The 23,472-nt window shown below is 40.7% G+C and overlaps 1 protein-coding gene across 5 annotated transcripts in view; it reads left to right on the top strand.

The window, feature by feature from the left end:
• The first annotated feature begins 2,296 nt into the window (after positions 1-2,296).
• Positions 2,297-23,472, top strand: part of ASAP1 (ArfGAP with SH3 domain, ankyrin repeat and PH domain 1) — a 132,889-nt gene continuing 111,713 nt past the window's right edge. For 2 of the 5 annotated variants that reach the window (XM_082044544.1, XM_082044545.1), the window contains exons 1-2: positions 2,297-2,370; positions 12,689-12,818. In XM_082044544.1, coding sequence (XP_081900670.1) covers positions 2,312-2,370; positions 12,689-12,818 — 189 coding nt within the window. In that variant the 5' untranslated portion in view covers positions 2,297-2,311. Of the gene's footprint in view, positions 2,371-12,032; positions 12,181-12,249; positions 12,819-23,472 lie in introns of those variants that run through there. The other 3 variants (XM_082044541.1, XM_082044543.1, XM_082044542.1) reach the window with 2 other exon arrangements.

Below are 23,472 nucleotides of genomic sequence, written 5' to 3' on the forward strand. Positions count from 1 at the left end.
CTTTTCAGTGTTGCTTCTTGTTAATCAATCCTGATAATTTCAATGAACTTGATGTCTTTATAAATATCTTTCTGTATTTCTTTTATATTTAATTTTATTTGCTGGTTGCTGTAGCACTGAGAGGCTCAGAAATGAGTAGGAGACCTAGAAAGGGAACATCATCATCCTGAGCCACTCCAAACTAACCACAAATGCTGGTAACGCTGCTGATAGCAAATGAGTAATTAAATAAATTCAGTAGTTTATTATTGCAAATGTAGGGAGATTCTGTGACTTTTTGACTTATGATAAATAAACTACCATCAATTAAAACATAATCTAATGTAAATCATAAGTTACTTGTGAACTTTGGTCAGCATTTGATTTAGAAAGCAACGAGCTATTTTATATATTCTTCTTCTTGCTTTGACTTGAACCTATAATCAAGAAGGTGACTGTTTTGCCTATGGAGATGGATAACATCATTAAAGGGAACAGATGTGTTGAAAAGTTAAACGACAAGCAGACATGTCACCATGGGTTGAGCCACATCCAGGGCTGCCAGTGGCTGTGATTTTGTTGTAAGATCGTGGTGCTCAGTTCTCTGCTGGTGGAGACCTTTCCCAGCCCACGAAAACCAGAGCAGTGCCCAGGTCTTCTTCTAACACTTTTTTCCTGCATGTAACATGATATTCAAGCATAGTATTCTTGGTTTATTGTAGATACTTCTCCTCTTACACCCTTGCCTTCATATCAAATGACACACGTCTTCCTTATGGACAGGGGTTGTAACCATTTCTTCTCCCATTCTGAGAAGTTGGTTTCATACCTAGAGGAATCTCAGATCCTTCCCAGACAGCATGTAAAAATCAGAGATCTGCTGGTTAAAAAGATGTCTGTCTCTCCTAATGGCAAAAGAACTCTTGACAACATCACTTGAAAACATCCTGAAGGCTCAGAAACTGAAGGGAAAAGAGATGCAGTACCATCACATCAAAAACTTTTATGTCGCAATTTTTAATTGAATCCCATGTGTCCTGGAGACAGGGATTATTCTGTGTTATTTTTAATGTTGAGGTTTGGCAAACCTCCAGCCCCACATGACATGTTTGGAAACATAAAATAAGCAGCACAAAACCCATAAACAAACTACAGCAGTCTTTGGGGAATTAGGTCAACAGAAGTAACAAGACTTCTCTTAGAGAGAAGATTTAAAAAATTAAAAAATAGAAAAAGACTCATAGAGGAGGAGATGTGCTTTTCCTTACGGAATCAAGTATTGTGCTCAACTGGAAATGGGCAGACCGGCTACCCAAAGGGTCTCATCTGGAGGTGGCCTCCTTCCCACTCCCTTTCTGCCTTGGGCCCTCTGATCCCAATCTCACCCTTATGAGTCCTTGTTCCATCTCCTGTTGTCCCAGCCTACTTGGTCCACATCTCTCTGTCTCATGTGGCTTGTCCCAGTCTCCTTGCTTTACCACCTCACCTTTAAAAGCAGCAGCTTCTGGGTAGCCTGCTCCTTCCCAGAGCCATTATCTGGCCCCAAGCCCCAGTCATTCTTTTTCCACCTTGTCCCTTTGGACCTACCATGGAGATCAGCCCAGAAGGCTTCAAAGTGAAAGGTATGTCCCAGTGCCACCCACCTCTTCCAGAGGCTCTGCAGCATCTCTATCATCAGTCTTAAACTGGAAACAGCATGCAATATGATGGTAGAGAAATCCAATGAAAAACTGTGAAACCATTTCCCCATGTTCTGGTAGGACCTTCTCCCCACACCCTCCTGCCCTCTCCGACACGCAGGATTCCTCCCTGTCAGGCCACTTCTTGCTCCTAGTCTCTTTATCCTTCAAATCGTATCTCCGTCTTCCAAAAAAGATCAGTCTGGTGCATACACTTGACATGGCAATTTTCAGCCTGAATGGTTAGACTGAACTTATATTGGCAAACAGGGTCTTCTGAAGTGTCAGACAACTTGGACAGGTGATGTTACCAGCTCTGCACTCAGTGCAGCTGAGTGAGTAGTTGCCACATTTAGTTAGACGAAGAGTTTACCCAGTCAGCTAAATGAAGCTCTCATGCAGCAATATTTAACAAGGTGTTATTATATTTTCAGGGGATTTCTAATGGATCTGTTTACCACAATGAAATTCATAGTATCAAATGCAGTAATCAAATAGCGCATGATAAATTGCTGTCACTGAAGAATTAATAGACATTTTTTCAAACTGGCTGTGTGAATAAGTGACCTTGTCAGTTCCATAGCTTTGGTTAGTTTTCCTTACTTGGTCTTTTCTCCCCATGTAGGTAGGCTTCTGGTCGTGACAGATGAGACATGAGATCTTCAGCTTCCAGGCTTTCAAGTTTTTCTTCAAGAGATTCACTATGGAATCGGTAAGAAAGACATAAATATAAGTAACTGGTTTAAAGAGTAAAAAGCAGACCAGAATCTATGAAAAATAAGCTTAAAAGAATTTGGTTTTATCAATTGCAATACCTGCCTGTGTGCCTGCTTAAAGCTATTTTGGGCATTGCTACAGTGGATGTTTTTCAGAAAAGGTCTAAACTATTGATCCTTCCAAGGATCAAAAATTCCAGTAAATCAGTAAATGCTTGCAAAACATTGACTGCCTGAGCAAGTGCTGGAACAAACACTAACACTTTACTATGCATTTTGCTTTGCTTTCATAGATTTCAAAGCTGACTGAGGGGGGCAGGGTATAAAAAGGACACTTTCTGTAACTCCTTTCAACTCATCTAGATCTGGTAACTGATGTTGGTGTGACTTTGAAAACAACAGATCTCTGAGATCAGCCTGAAAAATCTATGGCAAGATTTGTGCGGGGGCTTGAAAGATGAGGGACTCTCTTCTTGTGACATAAAGTGCTGAATAGCGCACAGTTGTCTAAATATGCTTTTGTTTATTCAGCCTCTGGATGGTGAGTGCTCGTGTTTTAAAGTTTTGACTGTGTTTCATTGAACCACTAAAAGCTACGTGTGGATTGTCTGACTCAACCCCCCTACAAGAACAACATTGCTGGTTAAGGCTGAGGTTTTCTTTGTACCTGGTGCATGGGCTGGAGATGTCCTGGCACAGGCCACCGCTCCCCGCCTGGGACTTTCATCCTTTCTTCTTCCCTGGGGGAAAGGGTTGACCGTATTGCACTCCAGCCCAGCCAAGAGGAGTGAATCATTGCTGAACTTCTGAAAATTGAATAAATCATCTTTTGGTGCATTTGCTTTGTCACATGGCTACACATATTTTTCTTTTTTAAGCCCATGATGCCTTAAATAAGCAAGAGACCAGAAATCAAACAGTCGTCTTTTGAAAAGTATGAAGCTATCAAGCTGGATACTTCTATTTGATTTTGAAACAAGACTTAAGTCTTTATGTCCTACTGCTCCTACAGTTTCTTGGAGGAATAAAATACAACACAACCACCAACAAGCAAATAAGTAGTGGTGAGATTACTGAAATTAATGAAACCCGATTTCCTACAGATTTAGGTCTTGACTGCAGCTCCCGAGGAGGTATAAACCATCAGTGAAACCTTTCCCATGACTGGGATACTTACAGAGCCTTTCTCCTACACCAGTTATCTTGACAAAGAACAAGATGAGGGTGAGCCTTTTCTATCCATAGAGGCAATAAATGTGTTTTTCTTCTGCTCATTTTTATTTTCCCACAAAACTTCTAGGAACTGAAGAATTTTGACATCTTTCCTGTCCCTCCTTTCAAATTTGCTCGTGTCAGCAAATCATTAAAAAATAATTTTAAAAAATCATTAGGGGTAGGACAGATTAGCAGATGATCACCCTCTACTGTAGTCAATGGAGAGTCACTTAACTTGGGAAGTAGCAAGCTCATTTTCAGTAGGTAAAAGTAGAAGCAAATGAGTAATCAGAGACAGAGGCTGCTGTGATGGACTTCGAGACTGAAATTCCAAACCTTTTTATTTCATTTAGCATCAGGTGAACACTGACCCAATGGAGACTAGGCCCATGCAGCAAGACCAGTTTCCAAGAACTTCCAGATGGTTGTTTGCTGTCCTGTCTTAACAGAACTCCACAGCTACAACATTCAAATAACTACTTTAATAAAACATATAGACCTTAAATTGAAATTTGAGCAATTTTTGCTTCATGACAAGCCTTTGAGCATTAAAGTGGATACTCCTCCAGTTATGTCAGGTCTTATGTATTGCCAAATGTACTGATCTTCTTAAAACAAACAAACAAACAAAACCCAAAAAAACCAAAAGACGTTGCTCCTGAATTGAATATTTCCTATGCTGAGTTCAAGCCTAGAGCCTGGCCAAGTGATCTATCCTTGAAAATAGAGGCTTCTCTAAAGGAAGTGCAGATGTGTTAGTGAGTTCAGTGGTTGCAAGGGCCCTTTTTATAACATCCAACATCTGCAGATTTATTTCCAGCACTTCTCTAACAAGATGCTCTTTAGGAAATTAAGAAATTAAGTATGCTCAGTCAACACTATAAGCCAGCTTTTGAACTTCTAACTCTGTAGGCCCATACACGTGCACATCTGCAAACTGTGCCTTAGAAGAGCTGGCATGAAGCCCCAAATGACTTCTATGGATCTGTTTAGCATGGTGGGGTCTCGGTCTATCTTCTTTCATTTAATACTACTCTAATTGTAATAAATTCATAATACAGAAAAGTATTCAAGAGAGACTGGACAACGCCCTCAGACACACGGTGTGAACCGTGGTGTTGTCAAATGCAGGGACAGGAGTTGGACTCAATGATCCTTGTGGGTCCCTTCCAACTCAGGACATTCTATGATGCTATGAAAAAACCCTCACAAAACCAGATCTCTTGTCTTTATATTTACACATCATGAACAACTAGTAGAAAGTAACTCTTCAATTTACCTGCCAGTACTTTTTGTCTATCCAAAAAAGTGCTGACGAAATTGTCTGGCCTGAAAGCCCTTCTCATTCCTCAGCTATTTTTTGAAACTCTTGTAATAAAATGTATAATAAAAATACTTAGTTTTGATATAGCACTACTCAGCAGGAGAAGCCTGGTGTGCTTTCACCTAGAAAAATAAATGTAATTGTCTGCATTCCGCAGATAGGGAAATGATGCACACAGAGAACAAATGCCATGTCACAGTCATGAGTGGCAGCTCAAGGACACGATCCCAGTCTACAGAGATTTTATTTCATTCACAAACTGCTTCCCAGGTTCATTTTGGTCTGAACCTCCAGTTTCACTGCAGGCAAGATGCATGCTGCCATCAGCATCCATTTAGCAGCTTAGGTAGAACCAGAGCTGTGCCGGGATAATGACACAGCCTTATCATTTCCAGAGGGAAAAAGAAAATATTGAAATGTTTGCAGTGCGGGTTGAAGCTTTATTTCATTCTCTTTTTCTTTTGGAGAGCCTGCCATGCCAGCTGTCCTGCAACATGTTCATTTCTGCAGTATCGCCCTCTGCTTTTAGTCATTGCTATTTCTCATATTAAAAAAAAAAAAAAAATTATATAGATATATATTCAGCTACTATAATTCCTGCTTTGGAAGGACTCTTACTTCTGTTTCAATCAGAGTACCCCTTCCCATTTGCACTGTGGACAAGGATTCAATTCGCCAGGGGCTCCATGGACAATTTTCTTACTCGTCAGCATTCATAAGAGTTTGATATCTTTGGACTGTCAAAAATACAGTGCTTATAGAAGAATATACTGCTGGGTTTTTATATTCTGTAGCTGTTTTAAGGGCTGCATTTGAATCTGATCCCTCCCAACACACGCAGTATTACGTTTCCTATGAACTGAAGTAACGTTTCTTAAATGAGCATCTCTAACAAAAAAACCTCTGTACACTTAAAGATACCAAATCAGCACACCTGCAACAACAACAACAACAACAACAAAAGAGCATGCCTTCCCTGTTCTTAGCCTGCTGCCTCTTGCTGCTGGGGAGCATTTTGCTGTTTTTCTCTTTGAAGGATGCAGAGGTTACAGGGGAACAGCCCATTGCTTGTTGTTGTTACTGTGAGCCTGGAATGCCATTACGTGTTTGCCTGCATGACTCTTGATCTTGCATGACAAAAACCAAAAAACAAAGGCAAAACTGAATCAGCAGATTAGTCAGCTTAATCTTGTGAAACTCAATGCTGCACTTCATTTTCAGCGCTGTTATTTTCAGCTGTCCTTTGAGATGCTGATTTGAGCTTACCTGTCGTTCAGTCATGCTCCTTGCACAGGACATTCAAGTAAATAAGATGTAAAATATATCACTCAGTGGTGTATTTCCAATGTTTTTATTTAATCTTATTTGTTTGGCACACATAGTGTTAAAAACACAAGGTCTTAATGTTACCAAAATGTCATTTATAATGAGAACACAATGGGTTCTCTTTTTGCTATCATATTAATATTGAAAGAATGCAAAATTAACCTTTTGTTTAAGCCACTATTTCTAGTGCTAAAAGGCTTTTAAACTGACATTGTAGTTTCTGAGACAGTTGGTTATGTTTTCTTATCTAATTTTAAATACCAAATGGAGACAAATGCTCGGAAATGCCAGTATTAAAACTGAAATCAGCCAGTCCTTGTATTCAAAACAGTCACAGTGGCAACAGAAATTGTTGATGCAGCTCATGTAGTCCATAAGCCATATTGGTAGATACTGTTGCTTAAAAATACAGAATTGCAATCAGCATATTCTCTGGATCTGAATTTTTATTTTCTGCATGTACAATGCTATGATTTAGATGAGAACATTTTTCTTTGACTGCCAAGTTACCTGACTTTTCTATAACAGAATAGTTTCAAAAATTTGTTTGCAAATGCCAAATCCAACAGCCTTATTTTGCAAGTAGAACCACTTTGCAGTTTACCGTATAAGTTCCCCTCGAGCAAATTAGCACCAGTCACAATGTGTGATGTAGGCTTCAACATTTAAAATAGACTGTGCCTTTTCCTGTGAGTACACCACGCACTTACGTGATATTAAAAGTGTAAACATGCTGCAGGTTAAAATAATGTAGTTGTTCCATTTCGAACAAGGCTCAGTCAGCCCATGGGACTGTCCTCTGAGAGGACACAGCTCCTGGAGGTGCGTTTCCTCCTGACTAAACATTTCCCGCTGAAGTACAAAGTGATGATGTTATGTGTCCTTACATAAATGTTTTTCAAAACAAAACTATGGGAGTTCCATCAACAAAAAGAAGTTTACAGAGTTTCAGCACATGAGATACTCCAAAACCAAAAGCCAAACCCATCCTGCTGAGATTCTTGTTGATTTGAAGCTCCTTTCATCCTCTAAGCCCAACATTCAACTCAAATGAGAAGAGTTGATGTTCAGAAATATTTGTGGGTATTCTAGTACTTATGGCCGTACATTTAAGCAAACATTTCCTGTTAATTTTGTCAGCAGTTATCTGGATATGTAAATATAAAAATGTAGCAACAGTAATTTACCCTACAGATGCATTCTCAGGAAATTTCAGATTGCCTTATGCCATACAGTGAGTTAGGATAAGAAGGAGGATGGGAAATAATGCTGACTGCTGTGTTTAGCTGAAATGGGATGAATATAACACCAAACCACAAATTTATTCAGCATAGCAGTATAGTAGAGCAGCATAGCCTAAGGATATTTTCCTGATGAGTTTTAGCATGCCACTAGTTCTGTTGCTATTCGCTGCCGAGTTGGTGATACTCCCTCCGTTTGTGAAAATGCTAAGGAGCATAAAAAGAACAACTATATAGTTTACTTACAAAAGCCTGTGTATTTCAATGATTTGATGTTTTAGTCAAACACTAATGCCCGGTCTAGACTACTTTTATCAGGAGTAATAGCCAAGATGGGAGCTTTGAAAGTGACGAGTGTAGGTGTAAGCCCTCATCTGCAAAGCAGCATCATCTCTTTCATACTTGGGAAGAAAAAAATAACACAGAACAAATTTGACACGTGAGACCCTGGCATGACCATGTCTGTACTAATCAAGAGGACTCATGCACGGTAGCCACGTGCACAGCGATTTCCCTCCCCAGCGAACACCTCGCTTCACCGCCACACTGACAGGCTGCAAGTGGCCCTGGAGGCATCTTGTCTGACAGCATATTTGGTGCACAGCCAGGGACTCGGGTCAAGCTTGTTTCCAAAAACCAAGCGGCAACCACACCGGAGTTTGTCTGTGAGCTCCCTATTCGTGCGGCAGACAAGGGTGGCCTCGGGGTGGTTGCGGGGCTGCTCTCTGCGGGCAGTGTAATGGGATCCCAGGGGACATCCACCATGGGCTTCTGCACAGCTGAGGCATTGAGACCCCCAAGAGCTGACTTTGCACGACTAAAGCTAGGCAGCCAAAAATACAGCCCTGCTTTAGGTCAGCAGGGCCACAGCCAACTGTATCGCTTTCCTTATCTATAGTGGAAAGATAATCTTGCTGTTCTCTACCCCACCGCTGCGTGGTTTAAACAGTTAATTGCATTGATGACATGAAGAGCAATGCAAGTGCAAAGTGGCTCTTCACCTCTGGCACATATTTGTAATGTTTGAAAGTTTGCTGTGATGACAATATTCATCATCACCTGATGACAACTGCTCAGCTCTTGTGAATGAACTGATGATCTCAATCTAAGATGACTAGAGTACAATAAAATGAAAAATACTATAGCCAATATTCAGCTTATTGCAAAACACCCGTGTTAGTAGTTCGTGCTGTCGTTGCCATGTTCCTTAGCCTCTCCCTACGCATGATGTGTATCACCAATATTGCAGCAATATTATCAACTTGCTGTAATTAATTATGCTGTTGGAGATCACGGTTAAAAAGGGCAGGGTATCAAAGGGATTTGTAGACTGAATCATTGGGTAGTATGGCAAGACAGCACAACTTCCTTGACTGCAGTGTCTCATCAGTACCGAGTGTGTTTCCAGGGCTTTTTGCACACTCCTCAGCTTGTCCCAGGATGGACAGGGAGATGCATTTTGCACCAGAACACCAAAAGGAGTGAGATGAGATAAGCATAACTTCTACTGGCAAGTCTTACATGAGAAAAAGGCTGCGGCACAGCCTCCTCCAGGATCTCGCACAGACTAAGATAGCGTTAGAGCAGACGCTGTGAAATATAACTTTCACACTCTGCTGATTATTCTTTGACATTTGTGAAGTGAAACAGTGATTTCAGTTAGTGACAATTTATAGAGAGGTGCATCTTACGAATTTAGAAGTGAATCTCAGATACTGATCGCAATTCAAAACAGGAAACATGGTTAAATCTGAAATCCACTAAAAGCTATCTGAAACAGTTATATAATTTGGCTAGTTTAAATGTAAGCACATTTTTATAGGTAAGTTGTATAATTTATTTTTTCTTAACATCATATTAATTAACAAATCTTACTTACAGTGAGTTTAAGTGAAGATAATCCAGGCCTAAAGAGGTCATGCCCATTGGGTTATTTTCTGTACTAGCATTTGTATGGGGAAAGAGGAAATGCTGCTTCAAAGCAGCAAAAGTGAGCACCATATTCTCTCTAACAGAGTTAGCAATTTCAAAATCGTCAAAAGCCCAGACTAATAGGCAATTATGATCAGTAGCTATTGATCTTCCTTTTTTTTTTGTCTTTAGGACTTGTCTGCTGCTCTATTTCCCAGTAGTCTTCTGTATTAATTCTATGTTATATATATTTAGTATTTTATTTCAAAATATCATTTTTTCCTGATGAGGAAACATAGAAGCTCAGCTATTGTTACTCGCTGCTGTGCCTTCAATTCTATCACTCTTCACTGCTCCAATTTCCCTGGCCTGCCTCCTCCCTTTCTTTCTTGAACAGGCTCTTCAATTCTGCAGTTTAAATTTTCTCTAAACGGTATTAAAGAAAATATGTTTGTAGCAATATGTCCATTTTTTTTCCCACACTCTTTGGGGCAGGATTTGTTTAGTTATTCAGTCAGCAGATGAGGTTATTTTACAATCCAGGCCTAGTCCTTAAGCTCAATAACTCCAGCCTGAAGAGGAGCAAGTCAACTTTAACAGTGAGAGTACTCAATTCATTAAACCAGTTTACCCATCAGTGCAATGGATTTATCCTCACTCGGGAACTGCTATAGGGGGGTGAGGTCTCCTTGTAACGTGAGCACCGTAGCCAACCCGCGGAGCTCAGGTCTGGCTCAGGAGCAGCTGTGTGACAGCCCATGATGGATGTTCTGCAGGACATGACAGGGGATGACCACAGGTCGTGTTTGCCCCTCAGGCCATATCCCAGCCCGTGACACATCCTGTTTCCATGTGGGCATGGCACACCGAAACTGCTCTTTTTGGAACTCCTAATAGCTCTTCCTGGCCCAACCCCCCAGGCAGTTCGCTCTCCATACAGCTTTTGATGCCACCAGCCATTTTTATCATCTTGATCTCTCATCCTCCTCCACTGCTCTTACAAACACGATCCTCAATTGATTTGCTTCCTACCCTTCAAATCACTTCTTCAGTGCTTCATTTTTTTTAATTTTTTTTCGCCCAAATCCATTTTTCAGTGCAACTCCCACGCAGTGCTTTTCTTGGCTTCCTCCTCCTCCTCCTCTTGCCTACTCTACCTTTCAGAGTCTCATGACGTTTAACAATCATCTGTACGAGCCCGCAGCTTTGTGCCGGAAAGCCGGATCACGTGAAGCAGCAGCAGCAGCAGCAGCAGCAGCAGCAATCACATGGCCATACAGAGGGCTTCTGCTAAGGCAACGAAATCAAAGAAACATGTTCAGGCAGGACCATTTCTCAGGAGTATTGGCCATATTTTTGCTGGCAGAACTGCATGCAAATCATTTTTTATGGATATACACAAATGAGGTATCTCCTTTTTATGCTTACTCAGGCATCGCAGCCTTTTGTTGATGTTTTCAACTCTTTTTGAGTTGTACAAGCATTTATTAAGAATTACATATAAAACCATGTAAAGCCTTAGCACATTGCAATACAGGCGTAGGTCTTTATCCACAGAATATTAAAACCTTTGAAATGGATATATCCATATAATGCTGTTCATATTTCATCGTTCAGATTTGAGAATATTTACCATTCCTGAGTTTCCCAGCTTCTGTGGAGAGAATCCCAAAGAGAAGGAAAACACATGGTATGATTAAGTAAATCGGACTGAAGCGGCAGATGACCATAATTACTTGAGCCTCCTGAGACGTAACCTTCTTTAGAAAGGCACATATGGGCCCCAAAATCTAAGCTTAAAAAAAAAAAAAAAAGAGAAAAAAACCATCATTAGTGCTTCCTATCAATTCCCAGAGTTACATGATGCAACAACAGATAAAAGGATATTTTAACTCATTCAGGAATGCTACTTTTGGAAGGATGCAGGACTGGTAAACAACACAAAGGATGGATACCAGGGATGTGATTAAAGATTCAGGCCGGTGCTGCTGTGCTGTGCGAGGGCTCCGTGGTGCGCTGAGCAATACAGCCCTTGTGATGGGGATCCACCACTCTCCCATTCCCCTTGAAAAGGCTCAGGAACAGAACTAGTAATAAATATCAGGAATAGCAGCTTCAAAGGCGTCGCTGAGACATAGCAGGACTTCTTAAAAATTATCTGAGCATATGGAGGGTGAAAATCTATATAGCCAGATTGCTTAAAGCGATGACATTATCAGCTATGGTTATTTCACGCTTTACATCACGGGAAGCTTGAAGCACAAGGGCTTGAAGCAAAAGGGCTTTAACGGGCTGTGATGGGCTTAGAGGAGGAAAAAAAAACCCGCTGACTTTCCTTTGGGGTTCAGCCGCGGCTGAAGCCGGGGGCTGCACCCCGGGACAGGACGGCACGGCCAGCGCGGTCAGCAGCGGGAGCCCAGCACCCTCCTGCCCGCCCGTGTGCGCCCACCGAACCCCCTTGTTTGAAATGTAAGCGACAAAAGGGGAAAGCGGCGCAGGGTCCCGCCGCCCCCCGCCGATTCGGAACGGGGGAGGGGGGCGGTGCGCGAGGCCAGGGGAGGGGGCGGCTCTACCGCGGGAGGGGGAGGGGAGGCCGGCGCTGGCGCATGCGCAGAGCACTTCCTCGTTGGCCCCACGTAACGGCTGCGGGCGGGCGCTGGGCAGCGCGTGTCAGTCACCGGGTGACTGTCAGCGGCGGCGGGACCCCCGCCAGCCCCGGCCCAGCCGCCGCCGCCCCCGGCCCGTCCCCTCCTTCCCCCGGCCGGGGGGCGCAGCCGGAGCCCGCACAAGTTAGTGCTCAACTTGGCGGCGGTGAACGGCGTGAGGGGGGTCGGCGGCGGGTGGGGAAAGGGGCTGAGCCCGGCGGGGTGGGGGCTGGCGGCGCCGCTCCCCTCGCTCCCGCCGCCCTCCCCTCAGCGGCGGGGCCGGGCTCCTCAGAGGCGGCCTCGTCCCCGCAGCCGCCGCGGCCGCACTCAGCCGAGGGAGCGCTCCCCACCGGCGGGGCCGAGCGGCCGCGGCCGTGTGGGCGCCTCTCCCCCCTCAGCCCTGCCCGGGAGGAGGAGGGGGCGGCCGGAGAGGCTGACTGGAGGGGGCGAAGCCTCAGCCTGGCTCTGGAGCTCCGCTGCTTTGATGCTGCGCGTCTCTGCTGGCTGTTAACATCTTCCCTCTCTTGTGGTGTTTTTTTTTTTTCTTTCCCCCTTGTCTTTTTTTTTTTTTTTTTTCCCCTCCCCAAAACTTGGGCTTCCTCTCCCCGGGATCGCTGTGCTCGGCTCCTTCTGGGCTCTCCCGGTGCGGCAGGATCATGCCGGACCAGATCACCGTGTCGGAGTTCATCGCCGAGACCACAGAGGATTACAATTCCCCGACCACCTCCAGCTTCACCACCCGCTTGCAGAACTGCAGAAATACGGTCACGCTGCTGGAAGAGGTAAATCATTCCCCCCTCCCCGCCTTTTTTTTTCCTTTTTTTATTTTTTTTTGTGTGTGTGTGTCTTTGAGAAAGAGCATCAGGGACGGGGCAGTACCACCCGCCCAAATCCACGGGAGCTAGAGGCACTGGTATGCATGTAATCTGGTCTTTTAATTGTGGGACTTTGCTCTTGTGCTGAGCTAGTTACAGAAAGCTTCCCTGCCCTGGCGTCTTAAAGATTAGCGCGTAAAGCAGATGCCTGAACTTAAATATTACCCTTGTACTTTTTGGTGTTTTTGATGTTGGCGGTTGCTGCGCTAGAACTAAAGTGTGAATGTTGGGATTTTTAGAGGGAAGAGGAAGGATGAGTTTTGTTTGGGAGCGTTAGGAAAGGTTTTCCCCAGCCGCTCGTAGATCAAGTCAGCACAGAACTCTTGACTGCGCAAACCTGCCAAGGGGAGACTTTAAGAAACGTGGTAAGGATGAATGTGGAGTGAGGAAAATAATATGAAAGCAAAATAGGTGGTGGAAGGAGAGCAAAATAATGCAGCAGAAGTGATTATACAGTTTCAGCATCTCAACCTTGAAGCCTCAGTGTTGAAGTTTGTTTTATTTTTTAATGCTTATTGTGAGGGTCATTTAAATGTTCATCCTGCTTCTCTGTGAAGAAATAGGGGTGTGAAAACAGGTAAACTTCTAGAGCTGGTTTCTATGGCGTATCAGCCCACTGCTTCCTATTTGAGGTTTCAGTGCGATTTCTTATGGACTGGGTCAGCAGTTATGAGGAAATGTCTTCCAAATAACTTTAAAACAAGACAGTGTGTATCTCTTCTCTTGCCCTGTGCTTGGTTGACGGTACTAGCTTAATGATACTGAAAGAAGTCTTATTTTTTGCTGTTGTTTCATAGATTGCAGTTAGTTGTTTTGGATTATACAATTAGTTCATGAAGTATTTGTCAATTCTTCAGGAGTCAGCACGTATCCAGGAGATGGATTTAATAGATTCTTTTTAGTTTTGTTGAGTGTGTTGGCATGAGCTAAGTATTTGGTATGCAAGGAGTGTTAATCATGACGTTCTCCTGATATTCTTGGATATGGAAATTATAATTCCAGAGGATTAAAAATAATTATATTGCCTCTTGAACTGTCTATATTCAAAATTATAACAGTGCTATTGTTTGCAATAACTGACTAGGTAACAGTGATTGTAAGAGTGCATTTAAAATTACATATTTTATTGTGTTACCTAGTTTAACTTCATAACTTTTCCATAACTGTAACTGCCTTTTTTTTCCATGCAACTAAGCCATGGTTGCTCATAGATTTGTAAGAAATCAACCTGTTTTGGTTTGTGTTTGACAGTATTGCTGCCCCCTGGTCTTAATTGTGTGGAATAGGTACAGCTATTGGTATACTTATTAGTACTGTTGACAATCTCCATAGAATTAAGTAAAAATACAGATTCTGCCATAACTGGTGACTTCTAGGGTAAGAATACAGTATAATGATTCCATTATTTGGAAGATTCATCAGTACAGTCCGAGTATGGTAATGCCCATCCAAAGAAAACCAAAGTATAGAAGATAAATACACAGTGTTCTGCACCATTTGTGTGGACTGTGCATATTTTCAGAGTTTTCTTGTCTTATTTGACAGCAATAAATCAGAGGAACAGAGAATAGTAAGCACTTCTAGTGTTTGTGTTGCTATTTCTTGAATTTCTTTTGTTTGTATGACTATTTTATGTGTCCTGTTTAAACTGTTTGCAGTTCAAATTGATTCTGGACTCGTTTTGTATTATTGTTTTATTATATGTAAATAAAAAAGCGCTTTATTTGATGGAAACAAGCTATAAATATGCTCTACTGTTACACACTCCAAAAATCTGCAACTCTCCCAAATTTATTTTTATTAATTTGCAAGAAGAAATGCAGATGGTCAGAATGTGGCAGGTGAAGTGCTCCATTAGAGTCTTAGAGTGTGTGTCGTTGTTTTACTTGTAGCTTCCATACGCAGTTCTGCTGCTGCTGCTTTGAATCTCGGTTGGTTTCTGTACTTCTCCTTACCTAAGGCTGTGATTCACATGAAGCAGGGAATTGAAACTGAATGGTTGAAGTGGCTGTTCTGTAGCTTTTATTGCCACTGATATTGTCTATGCATCATAGATAACGGATGAGCTCCTCAAGCAGCTCCTGAACTTCAATTTTGAGCCTGCTCTATTAAGACAAAGGGAATGAGCCCATCCTTGCAGCTGTTTGATTTTTGACTTGAGTGAGGGTTGGAGCCCTCCCTGGGGTTTTGCAGGCAGCGTCAAGCTCTGTGCTGGTATGGCGCTGCAGCCTGAAGTGTCTTAAGTAATTGTTTTAAAGCTAATTTAAGACAACACAGCTTGCACCTACCCCAGTGACTATCAGTTGGTTTGTGGATAAACTACTCATTGTCTTTATTTTAGATAAGAATGAACTAGATCTGTTTTCTGAACAGGAATTGTGGGGAAATTAAACAGATTTAACAAAAGTTAGATGTGTTTCATAGCCTCTTAGTTGGGTATTATTTCCTACCATAGCTCAGATCAGTGGTTGGACCAGAACTACCTTTTCATAAAGAATGTGACATAAAAAGAGAGACTGTTTTGGGGAGGGGATCTGTGTCTCTGTCTGGTTCTAGAAAGGCATTATAGAATTGCAAATTTCCTGTTCTTAATCACAACTAGGAAGTTTTCGGAAATAATAAAATAGACACAGTTACTGGTTTGGTTTTTTTTCAGCTGGTTGCCACCAGTAGAAATGCTGTTAGTTCAGCTGGGTGGATTGATCTGTATTATCTCCTAATTGTGACTCTTTTCCTATTATAACTAAAATTCTTTTCAGAGGAGACTTTGGATCCAGTTAGATGCGGTTTTGGTACAAGTTTCAGATGGAAAATCAGAGCAGGCATTTTAACTTATTCTGGTGACTTTGCATTTGGCAAGTTTTTAGTGGAAAGCCCAACAAAATCCAAGGGCTTACTTCAAAAAATCAGAACCCTAGGAAAGATTCCTGGTTTTGTGGGTAACTTTAAAAAAAAAAAATAAAACCAAGCCCCCGCACCCTCAAAAAAGCCCCAAAGTTTAATTAAATCTGTTGTAGTATTACTGAAGGAGAAAATAGTTATTGCATGCTGCTATGTAGGAGTTAGATTGGAAAGGTTTCATGCTACGTTGTTTAAACTACTGAAACTTTGGAAAATTTATGAGCTTTTTTTTTCCTCTTAAAAGGCAAAACTTACTTTTTTTTGTCATCCAGTCACATCAGAAAAACAAGTTGCTGTTGTCTTTGTAGCCAGGCTTAGGCATCTTATACAGTAGGTGCCAAAGAACTGCAAGAGTTTTTTTAATGATAATTTTTTTAAAAATCATGAATGTTACCTAGTGGCCTTCAGTAAACACAAATTTTAACATTAATTCTACTGCTAAAGTTGTTGGTTTTTTTTTTTTCCTAACTCTGAGGTGAGGGAACAAAACCATTATAGTGCAATCTAGGTCTAGTTTATGAGAATTTTCAGTCTGTACTCCTTTCTGTTTTGATTTCTTCAGCAAAATGTTACATTCATGCAAATAAGACATTTTTAGCTTCATATTTCTGTGTGAAACTGGGAGAAGTTTTTTTTTATTATGTTCATATGAGGGATGGATTATTGCATAGCAGATGGATGGTTAATGACTTAAAGTTGAAATCCTAACATAGTATAGACAGATTACTATACGATGTCTTAAAAGATACCTTCTGCTTTGTTCTTGCCAGTTGTGCTTTTATATCCACAGTAGCTCCACGATTTGTGTTTCTCAAATAGATTTTAAAGAGTTGATTGTAATTATTGAGTTGATATTATTGTGCGAGCTAGTTGGAATTTTTAGGGAATGATGACATCTGTTCTGAGAATAAGTAGCACACATGTGGGATCCTCTCAAGACTGGCTGGATTACCATTCCGCTGTGTCCCAGCTCCAGCTGAAAGGACATCTTTGCACCCAGGGGATAACTCGGTTATCATGACCAGGCAGTTCTGAGTCCTAAAGCAGCAGATGTTTTGCAGGGTTGTCTTGAGATACAGAGGTTAAGATTAAATGTTTAAATTCCCTTTAGGCAGGCTGGTAGATAAGAAGGGACAGTTAGAAGGTGATGATACAATAAAGAATAGCTGCAGTTGTTTCTGATGCCTGGTTTACTGTTATGCTTTTGTGACACTTGAGCATCTTTAAGGTTTAACATTATTTCTTTCTTTCTTTTGCTCTTCAGTGAGAAGCTGAAAACTCAAAATGTGCTTTCTGACAATTAGATCTTGTCATACGCATCCTTTTCTAATAAAAGTTTAACTGATAAGTGCGATGAAATATGGCTGCAGATATGTTTGGGGTTTGCTTTGAAAAATAAATAAATAAATAAACCTCTAAACCATCATTCTTGCAATGACTGTTGCTCAGTTTGTTTCTCATTGTGCTGGAGCTTAGATCTTTGTTGGTCTCAACTGGACCTGTAGCAGATCAGTGAAAGACCAACTTGTTCTCACTGCAAGTCTGGTATAATCTTACATAACTTGAAGGCGAAAGATTTCTCAGTGTTCTTCATCATGTCATGGACACTTCTCTAAGATTAGAGAGGGAAAAGTATAGGGGTTTTTTGGTTTGCTTTTTAGAAAAAAAAAATAGTTGAAAGTATATTGTCTATGAATAATTTTTGCAGTTTCCTGTATGTAACTTTCCCTTCATGCTTCAGTTTTTGTGATTTTTTTTCTTGCTCTTCTGGTGAAAGCACTCTTGCAACAAGGGTAAGGGGACAGGGTTTTTCCTCCTTATGATTTTGTAGAGACTTGTGTAGCACTGAAACTGCTATACAGTCAGTTCATCTACAGTGATTTCATACACTGTTCTACTGCAAGATCCTTTCTCAGCGACAGAGTATTCTATCAAGGGAGACAGGTGAAACCATGCAAGAGAACATGAGCACTTCCATTCTAAATCAACTTTTTGTTTTAGTTGGCAATGCGCACAGACTTTGTTCATTACCCTGAACTGTGAAAACTGGTAAGATCTGTTTTATGTGTGTGTCTGAAGAGAAATACCTTCTGTTGTTTCTATCACTTCATTTCCATTGAAGCAACGCCTCTATATAATTAAAACAGGTAAATCATAATATCCTATTCTTTATCCTTCTTTATTTTTTACATTAAAATATATTTTTATTTTTCTGGGGGGAATCCAGGAGGCTCCAGCACCACTAGACTTAAACCCAACATTTATTAACCTTGTAACCTGTTACTTATGGCAATCACAAACAGTCTTGCATCACAGAGAGCTTTGTAGTCAGGAGCCGATTCTTACGTAACAGACCACAAGCAGTCTTCAGTTTTTGAAGAAATATGCTTGTGGTAGCAAACCATTCCAAAAGAACCAGAGAAGAAAAGTTTCTTTGTCTAGTAAATAAAACTCAGGATAGCTATTACTGTTTTTACATTGAATGGCAAATTGCACCAAAGACACATAAATAGGTATATGAGTGTTCTAAAACACAGAGACACAGTGACAGGTCATGTGTGAGTCCTGATCACTTTATTGAAATGTGATGGACACTTGACAGCAATATCCTGTATTTACAGTAGCGTGTTTCACAAAAATGCACTTGAGGATGCTTTTACATTTACATGATACAGTATTTTTTCATTTAGTGTGTAATCAGTTTTACCCTTCATTTGATAGTAGCTGAAACATTTGGTTGTAATAAGGAGGCAGTCTCCTTTTACCTAAATGTGACTGATGTGAGGAAAAACAAAACAGAAACTCACTGGTAGCTCAAAGTTTCAGTTGTGGCAGATTAATTAGTTTTGCCTTTTGAGAATCTGTATTCAGTTTATGCACATTTTTGAAAGTACTTACTGCTTTTTGGTAGCTCCTATGTGTTTTAGTGAAGTCCTGCTTCTTGTTTTGAAGGCCCACCGGGCTTCTTCGTGTTTACTCATCAGACGGGAAGCTGTGAAAGTGCTCAGTGGTGCATTCTGCGCAGTGCGCCCTTCAGATAAATCCTGACAGAGTGTCTGCTCTGTGGTCATGGGAGCTTAGGCCCTGATAGAGAAGAGAGAGACATATCAAATGACTTGACTTAAAGTTGGTTTTAGTGTTTAGATTGAAGTCCTGTGCAAATATCTTCTGTAGTTAAAAAGTGATAAACCAGAAGAAGTCGTTTGAAGAGAAAAGAAAGGTGATGGGGAGCAACCCACAAAACTGTGTTTGTAATCCAGCATGGCATCACTGAAAGACTGCAGATGAGTGATTCGGAACAGAATTAGGTTGGTTGATTTAATTTCCAGTATTTTTCTCATCCTAATGAGTATAACTAATTTTTTTGTAACTATTGTCTATTATAACCATGTGAATAAAGGTGTTTGTTAATATGTTTTTTAAAACAGATGTGCAACAAATCTACAGAGAACTGTAAGAAAGAACATGACATCTAACTTTGAATGGCAATAAAATCATTAGGCAGAATCAAGCCGAGTGTTAGTTATTAGTATTGTTTCAGGTGCAAAAGGTAGGCAATATAAACATGTTCTGAAACAAGTGCCCTAGACCAATAGTATATTTTTATATTTCATCAGGAACTTTTCAGAATTCACTTAGTAACATGTACTGTGGTACTTTTTGTAGAGATGGTTCCGTCAGGTTTGATTGATAATGGCCAAGAGGCCTAAAGTTTATTGGTGAGTGTGAAGGAAAACTCCTGAGGCAATAGCATAAGTTTCCTTTCCTGAAGGAGTAACAGCAAGAAGTACAGTCACTGCTGAAAAGTGCAGGAGGCAGTTATTTTATATTTCTAAAGAGACAGTCTTGATCTGCATTACATATATTGGGTTTTAAAAACCAGTAGGCTAATGCTGGAAGTTTTGCATGAGCGTTGTGACAAGTAGGACTTTTGAGGACAGTGGTTTTGATAGTGGTGATTATGGGAAACTGTAATGCTCCTATGAAAAGCAACAAAACGCTATTGGGATTCCATTTCCCTTTTATCCACGTAGATGTGCCCATGGGCACGCAGGCAGGCTTCGTGTCTCACCCACTGGTGAAAGGACAAGCCTGAAGTTGTGTTGTTACCATGGTTAAGGCAGAGGGTGTATGCTTTTTCTTGATTTTTCATAGCTACCTCTAGCTTGACCTTTCTTGTTACATTTGTTATCAGGAGAAGTACATAAGCCTTTCTGGTACAGAAACAGATACTTATGATACCAATAGAGTCTTCTGTGGGTTCTTCCTGGCCTAAACACTGAAAATCTGGTATGATGCTGGCGATAACTTTCTGCAAAATAAAAGTCTGTAGGACTGCAAGACATTTGACATGATCTGCTCTGGTAGCCATCTATCCAGGCTGGTGAGAGATGGACCAGAGAAGTGACCTGTAGGGTGGGTGGGACATCACCTGGGTTGCCAAGACTAGAGGGTGACCAGTGAAGCGAAGTCCAACTGGTAACAGATTGCAAGTGGTATCCCTTCAAGATTGATTTTTGGGGCAGTACTATTTGGTGTCCTTTAATAGTCTGGATGATGGGCTGAAGTTTGATTTCAGCAGGTGTGGTACTAAGTTGTTCGATATGCTAGCGGGCAGTCACCATTCAGTGGGACCTGGAGAAATGGTTTGACAGGAGGAGCCTTGTGGGGTTCAGTGAAGTGTGAAATCCTGCACCAGGGATGGAGTAGCCCCGTGCAGCAGTACAGGCTGGCTAGAAGACAGGTTTCCAGGAAAGGACCTTGGTGTCAGTTGGAGGACAAGTTGAATGTGGGTGACAAAAGCCTGCTCACACTGTGCAGTGTTAACAAGAGTGCAGCCAGCAGCCAGAAATAGTGGTGGTTCTCCTCTAGTCAGTAATTTTGAGGCCTCATCTGAAGTATTATGTTTGGGGTTCACCAATAAATGTGAAAAATGACATACTGACACAAGTGCAGGTGAGGATGACCAAGGATGATTAGGGGCCTAGACCACATCACTTAAGGAGAAGAAACTGTATTTCTTCAACCTTAGAAGAGCAGCTAAAGGAAGGTCATGCTGCTTTTTGCAAGTATGTGGAGGAAACTGAGAAGTCAGAAATTCTGATTAGATTTGAGGTTGTTCTTTTTTGAGGGGGGGGGGTATTTTTTTATTTTTATTTCAGGGTTTTTGTTTGATTGTTTTGAATCATGAGTCTGAACCAGGTGGCTGGAGACACTGTGGGACGTCTGTCCACAGAGGTGTTCAAAACTCCACAAGACGGCCAAAGTAGTCCTCCTTAAAATTGTTTGGACTGCATAATTTAATCTTTTAGAAGATATGGATGCAGAGTCAAGTGGGTATGTAGTTTCATGAATGTGTTTTTTGTGTTTTCAGCTAGAAGTTTTCACTGAGCGTATTCTTGGAAAAACAGCACATTTAAACCTAATAAAACTGATGTAAGCAGAGTTGATTCTTTTTTTTCCTTCAAAGAAAGACTTCTTTAATAGAGGAAATAGGATATTGCTCACATTTTTACAAATCTGTATTTCAAAATGTTCGTCGAATTTGGGGTTTTCTGTGATTTTTAAGAGAAGTTTGAATAGTTTCTGAGTGTTTGACAAAGATATAATTCTTTTTAAATGATCAGCCTGCACCAATAGAAAGTCAGCTAATGTATTCTGCAAAGTGATGACTGTGTTACAGTTTAAATATGTCTCTGCTGGATTGACTTTACTTCTGTGACGAGGATGATCTGAATTTTGAATTCCGGAGCTCCCACCTTGAGTTTAGAACTCTAATTTCCTTCCTCTTGTATTATGGTTTACTTTTCAGGTAAATTGTCTCATAATTTTTGGATTCACAAAGCAAGAATTTGGGATTGAAGAGAGAAACATACTTGAAGTGTTCTTGATACGAAACTTAGTCTTTTCTGTAGCACTTCAAAAAAATGACTTGGGGATAGGGGCTGAGAGGGAGTAAAATGTAGGAGGTCTTGTTTGCCAGGAAAGTTGTGGCTTTTTATGAAACCACTAGGATTTAGATATCCTATTTTGGTTAGATTCTTAAGACTTCATTTCTTTAAAACAAGACAGAAACCCTCTAATGATTACATGAAACTCACAATATTTTTGTTATGATCTGCTCCTGATACATGTGTGTCAAATTTCCACATTTTGTTTTTATTATTTACATATGTTATAGAATTCAAAAATTTTCGTATTGAGCATATCACTGAGAAAGTGTTTCAGTATTTAAATCTCAGTTTGTATGCTTTTGCTGCTGTTGATGGAATTAGGTTTTGTTTTATTCAGGTCATCTTGGAATGAGACTGTGTTACTGCTCGGTAGGAAAGCTTGGATTTCTGAGGTAGTTCAGGTTGTAGTTACTGAAGACTATTTTTGCCCAAGCAATGTTTAGGTTTTTACATGTCTTCTGGAAAAGTATTACTTTTGCTGTGCTCAAATTCAGATTACATGGCATTTTTGTAGAACTGTTCTTGGTAGTTCTGGGTCACGAAGGTGGCGTGTAGCACTGCTTGGAAGTAATCATAGAATGGTTTGGGTTGGAAGGGTCCTTTACAGATCATCTAGTCCAACCTCCCTGCTGTGGGTAGAGATGTTTTTCACTAGATGAGGTCTCTCAAAGCCCCATCCAACCTGACTTTGAACACTTCCAGTGATGGGTATCCACAAGTTTTCAGGGAAAACCAAACCCAAATAATACCATTTTAATAAATACTTCTACTTGCCAATGTTGTCTTGCAAGTGCAACATACGATGAAAGTAGTTGAGCTGTTGTTTTGTCCAGTGTATGTCAAGGAAGTGAAGACAAGCGTTAGAAAAGATGTAACAGTGTTGTTAAAACAAATTCGAACACTTTGTTCAGTGATGACAGAGTGCCTGCTTACGACCTTCAAAAACTATTTGTTAATTGTCCGTTTATGAAACTGTTGAATTTTAATGAAGTTAAATGATGCTGGGATGGGTCTGGGAAATTAAAGTCCCCTGACATATTGAGCAATCCTTTCTGTGCTAAAGATGTTGTCTGGGAACTGCAGAAAAGTGGTCTGTAAAGTACAACAGAATGTGCAAACTCTGTGCCACGTTGTAAACATAAAGGACCATGATGGTCTGTTCTCGTATTCTGAATAACGTGATGTACAATGGCGATGGTGTTTTTGAAATCAGCAGGAATGGGTGACTTTTAACAAAGAAGTTTTAAGGACTTAGTTTAAATGTATAGTAAGATACACAGATGTTCTTGTTGGTTGTGGTTTTGGTTTGTATTTTTCTTCCCTTACTGTTAGAATTATGGGGAAATTTTAAAAACTAAGAGTGATGATGCTGTCACTGAGCAAGTGGGATATCCTAACTATGTTTGTTGTCTAATCCAACCTCTTATCCTAGAAGAGTGTTTGTACTGTCTGTGTTAGTCATTAAGATGGAATTCAGTAATCAGTCTAACTCTAAAGAGAAAGTTGAATGAAAGTTGCCTGGAATGTTTTTACAAAGTTGTTTGTTTTTACTGCAAAACTGGTCTTGCACACTACATTTCCCTAACCTTATAAGTGATGCTTTGATTTCTTTTGCAAATTGTTCTTCATATGATGCCTTGCCAAAATTAAGCTTTTTATTATTTGATTTGGGAAAAATTACTTGGGAAAAATAATTTTGATTTTTG

The sequence above is a fragment of the Streptopelia decaocto genome (assembly GCF_964273445.1).
Source record: "Streptopelia decaocto genome assembly, chromosome: 2".
NCBI classification, from domain to species: domain Eukaryota; kingdom Metazoa; phylum Chordata; class Aves; order Columbiformes; family Columbidae; genus Streptopelia; species Streptopelia decaocto.